Source organism: Lutjanus erythropterus, chromosome 21 (assembly GCF_056507025.1).
Source record: "Lutjanus erythropterus isolate fLutEry1 chromosome 21, fLutEry1.hap2, whole genome shotgun sequence".
Lineage (NCBI taxonomy): Eukaryota > Metazoa > Chordata > Actinopteri > Lutjaniformes > Lutjanidae > Lutjanus > Lutjanus erythropterus.
In genome coordinates this window covers 7,760,634-7,772,743 of record NC_139337.1, presented here as the reverse complement: position 1 = coordinate 7,772,743, position 12,110 = coordinate 7,760,634, and the positions used below count along the sequence as shown (strand labels likewise).

At 41.9% G+C, this 12,110-nt stretch overlaps 1 protein-coding gene across 2 annotated transcripts in view; it reads right to left on the bottom strand.

The window, feature by feature from the left end:
* mpp7a (MAGUK p55 scaffold protein 7a) overlaps positions 1-12,110 on the bottom strand; it is a 169,663-nt gene that overhangs the window by 76,639 nt on the left and 80,914 nt on the right. For both annotated transcript variants that reach the window (XM_084747404.1, XM_084747405.1), the window contains exon 6: positions 1,036-1,167. In XM_084747404.1, the coding sequence (XP_084603530.1) occupies positions 1,036-1,167 (132 nt within the window). The remainder of the gene's footprint in view (positions 1-1,035; positions 1,168-12,110) is intronic.

The window sequence follows — 12,110 nt, the reverse complement described above, 5'->3', positions numbered from 1 at the left end:
TCGGGGCGAAAAACCACAAAGTGAAAATAGAGGCGGCAGGGGCCAGGACACGTCCGGTGCAGATCAAAGATGGGCGGGGCGTCAGCACACAACAAAGTGCAATGATGACAGACGGAGGTCAGGTCATCAAGGACTTGAGTTGTGGGGTGTTTACTGTGTGTGTCGCAGGACACTGAGGTCAGTCAAGAGAACTGAGGGACCTCTTCACTGGACAAATGAAGACAATCACGCAACAAAGCTGGAAAAATAAAGGCATGATAAAGGCGTGGTTGTATTTCGGACGGCAATTCCCAAATGTGCCTCACAAGCTGACAAAACCATGGGAATTCACAGAACAGCAGCCATCAGACGACCCGTACAGACACCCAGGGTGCCGAGGGGCGGAGGGAAAATGAGAAGGCCAGCCGAGATGTTGTTGTCATACAGTTGGGGCCCCCGAGGCCGAGACAGACGGGTGGTTGTTGACGTCTGGGGACCATGTCTGAAGAACGTGGACGTGAGAAGCATGTTACAATGAGAGAGCAACACTGACCAGGATAGAGACGTTCACAGACACTGAGCCTAGACTGGCTGAAAATACTCATGGCCAAGAGGAGGGTAATTGTGGTCGGTTTTGGTGTGCTTACAACTTCAAGGTTGTGGGTTGCATTTCCACAGACGAGTACCTCAAAAGCATGTATGGTATTGGCTTGACTCGTGGTGTGGATGCTGCTTTGATGCAAGAGGTAGACAGAAATTCAGGGACTGGTGAACAAAGTATAGATAGAAGGATTTTTATGAGATAAAGATGTTAACCACAAAAGTACCTGAAGATGAATTGCTGTTGAGTTTTTTTTATATTTTCATTGAAACAGTAGAAGAAAGATGAGGAACAACATGCAACTTGATTCAAGGATGTTGTGACTTTTCCACCGACATCATTTTTTACAATCTCTTAACTTCCCAAAACCATCTTTCAAACTTTCTGGGAGCTGCTGAAAACCACTTTGCACAAATCAAACACATCATTTCTCAAGATGAGTGGAAGCTACTTACAAGAGGTTCCTTGTTTTTGACCAGTCTTATGATTTTCACAGAATCCTCATCGTCATCAATGTCTTCAGGCAGCGGAGGTAGCTCGGGGTCGTAACTCTTCTGGGCGACGGTGTCGTGGACGGACAGGAGGCTCTGGAGGAAGGAGAGGGATGGAGGGATGGAGAGGAGAGAAACAAGAGGCAAAGATTATCAATCAAACCTTAAAGGAGAAATCTGTAGTATTTTGTACTAAAAAATCATAAAATGACCATAGTGAGTCATCTGACATCAAGGAAACATGTTGAGGTTGAAATCTTGCTTCACTCGACATGACCGCAACAGCCGCAGAACCCCCCTTTAAAATTTCCGCGCTGAACCAGCAAGAATAACTGATTTGTATGTCTGTTTCATGTTAACCACAGTTCAAATTAATGCCGAATGAGTAACTGTCTGTTGATGAGTCTTAAGAAACCATTAATAATCTTGTAGAAGGCGCAGATATTTGTAACTGTTAAATTGAGCAAAATGTTAATGGAGTTTGGCAGGCAGCGAGACAGGCAGCCACTTAACTCATCGTCCAGAGTAGGGTTGAGTCACTGAATGTCATCGTCCATCGTGATGCCTGACAGCCATTAAACCATCATGATTTAAAAGCCCCTCTAGATTTTCTGTTTGCCGAGCAAATATTATTAACACTAATATTTAATTTATATATAATACAATATAAACAATAAAAGCTTTGTGAGTAAAAAGCCAATAAGTTTAATTTATCCAAATATGTAGCATATTAGAACTGATGAATAAGCAACCAGAGTGCAAAAATGAAGGATGGCTTTGTTATTAATTATTATTATAGGTCTTTGCACATAATTTACTAAAGGAAAAACAGCTTATTTAATCACACTATTAACTGCCCACTGAAAGCGTGTTTTAATTTAGGAACAAACTGATCCAGAGTGTGTATTTTCAGAGCAGTGTGCTATAAACAGCTGATCAGCTCACAGTGTTGGACGCAATGTTGCTTGTTACTGTTGATTTACAAAGTTGAGTGCATCCTGAGCTCTTGCATCCTGTCTGTCTCTGCCATGTCTTGAGAGTAGGGGGCAAGAGGAAACAACTTCATATATTAAACAAGATTACAACCTATTTAATATACAGTCTATGGCTCTAACTCACAAAGTGCACCTTTAAAGGCCTTAGCTTTACCTTGTTCTGATTAGCAAAATAAAGTATAGCAATACATGCTATTAAGAGCTCAATCTATCATTTCTTTCTCTGAGCAGGGCAGAGAAACTGCAGAGACTGCAGGGAGGATGGTTATGAATTGGGGTGTCTCCCTCAAGTGCTGGGTGATGGATTTGAAGGCATTCAGAGCCAAAACTTCCAGCTACATGCGTTAATTGTCATTAGGCCCATGCTCTCCTGCCATACATCTTTCTGATTAAAGGCAACCAGCACCCGCCCTGGACCACTGCTCACCAGGGACCGCAAGTGAAAAGGTGCGGGGGGGGGGGCTTGGCCACCGTTTTCAGCACCAACGTTTTCTAAGGCAAGGTGGCGAACACTCGGAGAAGCGATGTTCTGCACCGTCCGGCGGCAGGCTCAAAGTAATGAAGTTCTCAGCCGCCTCAGATATTTCACACGTTCACGAGCAGACATAAAAAAGAGACGGGACACAGACAAGAATGATGCCATTGAGACATTCATTTTTCAAACTATTTAACGACTCCATGTCCGGACCAAGATGCAGCTGGACGCGTGCTGCTTTTTCCGTGGTTGAGGAGGGGGAGAGAAAAGTGAGAAAAACATCTTCCACCCCATGTGCCAGACAAAAGTAAAGAGAGAGAGGGAGAGGAGAAGAGAGAGAGACAGAGAAGAGAAGGATATGGTGAGAAGAGCAGCGGTGTGTTTTATGACATGGGAGCATGCTGCAGTACAGCGTTCAAGATGTTGCTAACTGGGAGCAGATGAGAGGAGGAGACACAACCGGAGCTCTGTGGCCACGATCCACTGAGAGACAAGCTGACCAACACACATACAAACGCACACACGGACTCTATGTTGTATACTTGTGAGGACTTGGGTTCTTTTTTATTCCTTCAGTCCTATACTATAAACTTAAAGGATGATTCTGGTTTACCACAACTTGGTCTTACATTTTGGACTCTCAGCTCTTTTTTCAGTTTGATTTGAACCAAACTGAAAGGTGTGAAACCTCGCTTGGACCATGTTTTGGACCAAACAGCTGAACCTTTGTCTGAAGAAAGCCAACCCATGGTTAAGTTTGTTTCTAATGTGAAAATATTTCTTTTTGCATAGTTTGGACTTTCAGACCATTTACAGGAAGTTATGGCAGGCTATTATCAGAACTGTAACAAAAGAAAATCAGCCACGGTCGCACGTGGGAAGGGGAGTAGAACAAACATTCAACTGATTTGATGACTTCATCACTGTGTCTGATCTGTAATAACGGACTAAAATGCCTTATGAAATTTCATTCTACAAAGACAGCTGCTAAGATCTAAGAACATGGCAACATTAATAAAAAGAAGTCAACTGGGTCAAGAAATATCAGGTCATGCAGGTTTTAAATAAAGCCCCAGATGAGTCAAATTTATTTATAATAGAAAATGAAAGGAAGTGATAACATCATTACCTTTACTGTTCATTTTTTAACATCAAGGAACATCCTGGCTCAACATGGAACGACCATACTGTCAGTACTCATGCACACAGCCTTCCTGAGCAAAGTTAAGCTGATTTTATTAAGTAAAGTGCCAAATCAGAGCACATTATCTCCAGGAACTTTTCATATAGAGCAGGTCGAGACTGTACTCTTCAAATGATCATTTAGAGAGCTCCAACAATTCCCATCATGAGCGAGCACCAGGTGACAGAGGGGTTTTTACATTTCAAGTGTGTTCATTTTAAGCTTCACCTCAAAATTTAGTGGTTTAGATAATCTGGCTGAACTGCTGATTTGTTAACAACCTGTTTATAACATGGCTGTTCCTGTCCATTGTCCCCTCCTGGAGTTTGTTATAGCAGATACTGCTGTGTTCCAAGATTTTTGCAGTTAACTTGGTGAGTGCAATGTTAGAACCAACAGAAGTGATGGCCAGAGCTGCTAAACTAAGACGTCATCTGTATATAACCGGAATTTTACTTTCATTCACCTATCAATTCTTACACAATACCTAATCTTGATACTAAGGTTGTAACTCAAATTTCACCCACTTGAGCGGTGCAGATCAGACAAAATGACCCAATAAACCCCCCAAATGGACTCAAATTGGCAGAACAACACATATTTAATTCCATGTTTTTCCTCTTTCTCAACATTCCTCCCTGAATTTATCTTCTTTTCTTGCTTCCTCTGTCCAAACTTCTCTCAAATGCCATTAATCGTCTCTTCTTCTTGTTTGCTCTTCTTCGGTTTTATCTTTCATGTATTTTCTCCAAAATGTTCCCGGCATCAGTTTGTCCGTTTCTCAGAACAGGCCTGACAGTGTGCTCCTGGGTTTCATCTGCGCCGTACATAAACACTTTGTATTGTATTGTATGACTGGAGATGCTGTCATTATGGTACTGAAATATTCTCTTGGAGCACTGGAAACGAAGAACTGTTTGCAGATGAGGACAATAAAAGAAAACTGAATGGAAATGGGATCCCAAACCTGTCCTTGATATAACGTATATATTGTGTTCATAGCACCATGTCAAGTCATCGATGGCGAGCTCACAGTTGCAGTTGTGATGAAATCAGTCATGCTACATTCTTAGACTCCCAACGCCACATGTGAACATATATGAAGTCATAACAGCTACAGCCAGTGAGTGGAAGTAGCACTCCTTTCAGAGATGAATAAAATATAACAGGTTTGGACTTTGTGGCCATCATATATTTCTCTGTTCTTTTTCTCATTGTCTTTCTCTCTGTTTTTTCCCTCCTACAGGGGGTTTGAGAAAAACAGTATTAATTTGGCTACGTATCAAATTCCCAGAGTTTTCCAAAAACACCCTTTGGTGAGAGCTGGCCTCTGCTGTGACAGAGAACCCAGAGAAAAGGGAGGTTTTTTTGAATTTGAGGTTAGATACATGCGGTGCTGTGGCTCTTTTTATGGTATTAGACTGTCAGTCACAGCACTTGATCTGGGTCGCGACAACATGTGGGTCAGCCAGGCGTCCGTCAGCCTCTCAGCAGGGTGGGACACTCATGTGGGCCTGCTGCCGAGAAAGGAGAACTACAGTGTTTGGCTGATGCAGGGCAGCATTTGTCCCTACAGTATAAGGCTGGAGTGGTGCTGAAACAATTTGTCAATTAATCAATTCATTAGTTGATTGATGCAATGATTTGGCCAATTGAACAAGCCCATTTGTCTGATTTTAACCAGCGGAAATAAAGAAAACTCAAAAGCAACTTGAACTCAACAGTTCAAGTCATAAATCAAGCACAACTATCAATGAAATGTCAAACATTTGCTGGGTCCAGCTTGTCAAATGTGAGGATTAGCTGCTTTTCTCTGTTTTATATCACAGTAAACTGAAAAAAGTTGGATTTTGGGCTGCTGGTTTGAACAAATGAGAAGTATGAACATGTCAACTTGGGCTTCAGGAAATCGAAATGTGGATCTCACAGACTTAGATGAACATACAATATATAAGTGCTGCTGCTGAGGTCTCTTTCTCATTAAAACAACAACAAAAGATGTTTGAATGGTGCTGACCAATGCTGCTTAAAGTTCTCTGTGCGTTTAAATAAAATGAAGCAGAAGTATAACTGAGTCATGTTGTGGGCTAAATATGCCTTCCTTTAGTGGAGTAGAATATCTATTTCACAGTTTGATGTTTTTTAGATGGCTAGTCTAAGCAAAGCGCATCCTTTAACATATATTAAAGATATGAACAGTTTAGCTGTTTAACAGGGGGTAAAATCGGGATCGGATTCTACAGATACTCTCAGTATCAATATCAGACATGAAAGTGGTATAGACCCGTCCCTAGTTGTTGTCTTCATTGTTTAACAACTACAATTACAGATGAAAATGTATTTGACGCAGCAGAAATCAGGTTAATGGACGAGGTAATGTAATAAAGTTTTATTCAGGCTACTTTAAGTCATGCTTGCCGACTTTCTGCTTCACTTTCTGACATATCCCAAGTTCCCCCCGAAGCTCTAGCAACTAGCGGCTAGTAGGAAACACACCATTGAATAAATGAATAAATTATGGATCTCTCGGGGCTTGGCCATTGTTGGAATCATTTGGGATAATGTACACAACTCAGCAAAATATAAAATATAGGTCGAGTCTTTTTAGACATTTTAAAGTGGAAATGTTATATATATTATATATTTAAGAGAACTCTCATCGAAAAAAACTTCATTGTGCTGTCTCTGCACATTTCCTTCTCATGCTCACCTCAACCTTTCCTCCACTAACCTGCCAGTTGCGGTTTCCTCTGAACTCGATCCATCAGGCCTAATATCCTGACCTTAGAGTGTCCTCTCATCGATGGCACTTCCTTAAATCTGGCATCGCTCCCTGCCGCCACATTCTCCCTGTGGCCGTGCCTAACAACCCGTAACAGAGCCACAGCTAATTCCTTGTAAAAACTTTCTAGGAAGTAGCAATAACAGCTGTATGCTAATAGATAGCACATGGTACATGCCCTGGCTGGTGACCATTGACATGCGAGTACAGCTACACAGGTACAAATATTTTGCACACACACACACACAGAGGCCTCTGTATGGAAGCTCTCTTCCTGGGCTGATATGAGTCAGTGGGTCTTGTTATGCCTCAGTGTTGGTGGATTAGCCGCATAATCAAATCTAGAGTTATATCCTCGTATAGGCCCTGGAGCTGAGGCCTGAGGAGGAGAGGAGAGTGAGCGACAGAGAGAAGGATGAAGGGAAGCGAAACCACCCTTGTTTTCCAGTCGTCCCGTCCTTTCTCGGTTCGTGTGTTTGTGTTCATTAGGCATAATAGGGATCCTAGAAAAACAGATCACTGAGCTTGACTAAATAAACCAGCTCGTACATTCCTGGCATTGGCCTCTCATTAAAGCCCCCCGGTCCTGTCACCGGCCCACTCCTTTTTCAGCTGGCGCTGCTGGATCGGTGCGAGGTAACTGCTCTCCCCAGGCGGGAAGGATCCTGCTGTGAGCGTTGGGAGGCGCCGCTGTAGGCCAGCTGGGATTTGACACTCTGTAAGCCTTGAACCTCAGCACGCACCGCCCCGAGTCAAACACATTCAGCAAGCGTGTAAATACACACCTACCTCTGTACACGCCGGCGGAAACAGCCGGCCATCATAATTGGCACTTTCATCACTGTCAATATTAGTCTTGCTGAGGGGGGCTAATATGGGTGAAAGTTGTTTTTTCATGTGCGGATCGTAAAAGAGAAAGTTTGAGGCAAGAAAGAGAAAGGAAGAGAAAGAGAGGGGGGGAGTTTTAAAGAGCCTGATTTATATCCCCACCCTAGGAATGGATCATTTCAGCCATAATTAAGAGTGATACAGTTACTATCGCACAGAGACGCCATTCAAAGGCAGCAGCCATCTGCTTGTGTTTTACACCCCCGGCCCTGTGATTTACGCTGGGCCTGGCTGGTATGGTATCAAGTGCCCTGGAGGACAGATGGAGACAGAAAGAGAGCACAGTTTTAATACTTTATTCCTGAAGCCCACATGCTGCCTACAGTTTGAGACACAATGACAGGAAAAAGTCAAGAACATACCTCAGTATATTACAGTCAAAGCCCTCCCTCCAAACCAAGATGCTGGAACTAATCTACTGTTGACCGAGTGTTCCCTCTAGAGCCAGCGGGAGCGTTTAGCCCAGCTCAGACGCTCAAAACCCGGTGATGGACTCAAACCAATGCACAAGAGTAGAGGTCAGGAAGTAGGCGGAGAAACTGTGTGCAAGTGTGTGAACACATGCAGATGTCAATCACTCAACTTGACAACATCGGGTATGATGTTTTCCTTCAAAAGAGCTGCAGCTGGTGTTAATTCAAACAAGTCAGAAAAAAAATCATTTTGACAAGGATTTTAAATTTGGTTTTAGTCTTAGTTGTTTACTGAAAATTGCAATTAGTTAAAATCACATTTTAGTCCTCTGTTTTTGTTCCGTTTTAGTCAGTGGGACTAGTTTTAAATTTAGTCTAATTTTAGCCAGTGTTTTGGTAATAATTTTCCCAGACAGTTTCATGAGACTGTAATGGATTTTGCTGAAGGATATTTGTCCTGGCTGTAAAAACTTCAGTGAGAAATGAGCACACCTTCAACTATGAGCTGAAGTGAACTCAGACATTCTTTCAAATTATAGAAAAATGAGAGCACAGGTCATTACTGACGCATAACCCCAGACCCTAATGTTTATTACCCAACAAACCAACATTTTATACTGTATATCATGGAGGACTCATATTAATAAAGTGCATCATTAAGGCACATGAGCAATATCTGTGAGACATTAAGGTCATTCAGTCTACATGGAGCTAAAAATAATACTGGATTTTGTGAAATGTTTGCTGAATGAGTTATTCTTTGTTTATGAGTCACACAAAATCACAATTGATCTTTCAGCAGGAGTAGATGTTTTGCTGTGAGCACGGCAATGCAACCTGAATCCTCACAAAACTTTGAGCTATACAAACATTAAATATAGTCCTGAAGTTGAATTAACAAATATATTAAATCAATCAACTTGCATAACTGATATTTACCTTGGCAGATACTGTGGGACAGTGTGGTTTCAAGTATCTGTTCAAATTGGTGGATTTCTTCCACACATTTTTAATCCACAAGGCGCTCTGTCCTTATTGGGAACAATACGCCCAGTCTGTCTTTCAGTTTGATAGAAGAGAAAAGTCTCCTCTGTCTTTTCTTCCCAGCTGTCAGGCTGCTGGTGAAGATGAGGCACGCATCATTTCAGAGACCAGCTGCCAGCAGCAGCTAATGGTTGGCTTTTTAAGCTGGCTACATTTATTAGTGCTTTTATTTGGTCAGTATTTATTCTAAAGGACCTCATTACAGAGGAACAATACAAAGCAATGTCAGAGCAGGACACTTATGATGCTGTTATATATCAAAAAGATAAACATCGCAGAAGATCCAGGAATTGTGAGTCCAGATTTCTTTTGTGTTGTGATGAACGGATTTCTCATACTGTTCAATCATGTTGTACAAGAGTTTTTTTTGTGGCATCTCAAAGCTATGAAATGTTTGAGAAAGTTTTGTTCAGACCCTAGTTCAGTGATAAAAAAATTGCCCATGCACTGCTTCCTTGGGCCCAGTTGCTTCTGGGCTTCTAACAGCGCTGTCGGCCAGCAATAAAAGAAGCAGTAGCCGAATATTTTCCATTGTTTGGTGCAGAATTGTTTGGCTGACCTTGTTCTGCACTGGAGTGGGGGGTCGGGTGAGCAACATGTGGAGATGGCGGGAGAACAGAGCGACAGCAGTGAAAAGAGAAAGTAAACAGACAACAAGTAAATATTGGTGAGGTCTTTCCTGAGTAGACAAAACATAAGTTAGAGAGAGGATTTTGTACCAGTGTACATCCGCGTTTTTATGTGCATTTTCAATTTGTGCATCAAAAAAAAAAAAAAAAAAAAAAAAAACGGACTGAGGGGAAACCAAAAATTAGAAGAAATCTCAAAATACCAAAAAGTTTCTACAACCTGGCTGAGGTGGAAAAGTTGCTGTATCGATAAAAGCAAAATGTGACAAAGCATGGCAGACTAAAACGTCAACTCTGTGTGGAGCGAAGAAAAGACTGTATCATTCCTCAAGTTAATACATAAAACAAAAATGCCACATGTCCATTGTTTTTTGGACATTGTTTTTCACCATTTAAAGTTTGACAGGGACTCATTTAATTCAGTCATCTTCTTGCACCCTCTCCTCCTGCTGTGGTATCATGTCACTCAACAGGAGAACTGCCGTCTCAGTCTGCTTCTCTCAGTGAACCAGCTCCCAATAATTGCATAACGTTAGTGGATGGAAACAAGTATTCATCCGCATTTTCTTTTGCCAGTTTTCTCAAAATCTGATTTAAATTTTGCAATACATTTGGATGAAAATCTAGCTATTGTTTATCATTGACATCATTGAGTCATGGTTTAAAGGTTTAAATTCAGTTCTTGTTCATGGAGTTGGAGGTTAAGATTTATCATCAGTGACAGTGAATAATCTGAGAAGTGTTTGAAATCTACATCCAATTACAGCGATTTCTAATCAGAATCCAGTGGGGCAAGTGGGTTTACACAGAGACGGAACTTGCCTTTGTGATTTTGGTGTATAATGATAAACACAGTAAAGTGAGAAATGTAAGTTTCACTGCCTGTGTGTCTGTTGACACACTGGAGTACATCTCTTCATCAGCAAAGGTGAGTTAAGTTAAAGCACTAAAGGTCAAAAAATACTCTAAACAAGGATACATTCAATTCAACAGGATACCTAAACGATGAGCATTGAGACAGACTGACTGACAGACACTAAATGAAACCAGAAGGTCAGATGGGGTTGAGGTAAGGGTTTTTGAGATCAACTCTTGGGCTGAAGAGTCTGACGTGGCGGTTGCCGTGGCCACAACGTCTGTTAAGTGAGATGAGAAAAAGTGCAGACACTCCAAGAAAACAGCAATGACCTGAAATCTGTTTGTATAGATCGGAGTCCAATTGGCAAAACTCAATTCTTGTTAGATTTATTTCCACAGTTGTATGTGACTTCACACAGATAAAAATAAAAGTAGCAGTATTTATGTATCACATAAATTTAGACAGGATTGGACACGTATACAACGGTGCTATATTTAATGATTAAGACTGATTATACTTACTAAGATGTATAATATTAACTTCAAAGACCTAAAAAAGGGATATAGATGGTTTTATCTGAGACAATATCCACGTCTATAACCACATCCATGAAAGGGTAGCGTTTTGTTTTGGCCAGTGTTTGTTCACACCTGGCCCACAGCGCTGTCTCCTGTCTTCACCTCTCCTCACCTCATCGGTTGAAGTCGCCCGTCTTCCTGATCCATGACTTTGACTAACTCTGTGTTTTGATGGATTGACCTTTGCCACGCCAAATACCTCCGCTGTAAGCGTAATCAAAATAATAAACGCAGGATTTCTGACACAGGCATGCCTCATGGCGAGCGCAGTGATCGTTTGCCGGTGCATTTGACTTCGGGCTTGACAGAGACAAAAGAGATCACGACGTCCCCACGAAGCAAAGTAGGAGAGCAAAGCCGTGATAGATTGCGACCGTTTGTCTTCGGGATAGTGGCTGCGGGAGTGTGTTGGAGTGTGTATCCACCATCATACGTCTATGTGGGATCATGTGTGTTGATTGCTGGTAAGTGTGATGAAATGGATAATACGTAACCCCATTTTCTCAAGCTTCACATTTACTGTATCTGTTTCTATATGTATGTAACTGTGTTGCTTTAATTGAAGAAATGAATCATTACTTCACCAGCACAGACTCGTTGATCTGACTTGTAAGCCTGATCCTTATGGGAACCCCCCCCCTCGTCTTTTCACAACCCTTGACACTAAGAAGTATTGAATTTTTGGATGCACTGTACTGTAAGCGTGTGCGTGTTGTGGTGGGGGAGGACTTCATACTGAGCTGTTGTTTCTGGCAGAGGCAGAATCAGCATGACGACAGTGCATTAAAAAAGGAGCCCATCCAGCTCTCCTTCTATCCCGCCATCGTGCAGGCAGCTCCGTCTGGCTGAGACACCTGGAGGGCCTGATGGATGGCCAGAGTTATGCATTTGAAAATAAAAACGTGTAAATTTATTTTGTGGCTGTCTGCGTCTGGCTAACGAGGCCAGCGGACGCAGCCAAGAAGACATGAAGGAGCACAGGCTGGATCTAAGCGCCATATTATATTGTGCAAAGCATGATAATCACATCACTTTAATAGCAGTGCTGTTTGTGTGCTGACATCAGAAATAATAGGAGCCAAAGTTTGTGTTTCATTCACTCTGCGATCGCAAGAACTACCTGATATTTTTATGTTTTGTTAAGATAACCCTGTAGTCCTCTACAAAGAGGATATGTGCTTGTAGTTCCTTAA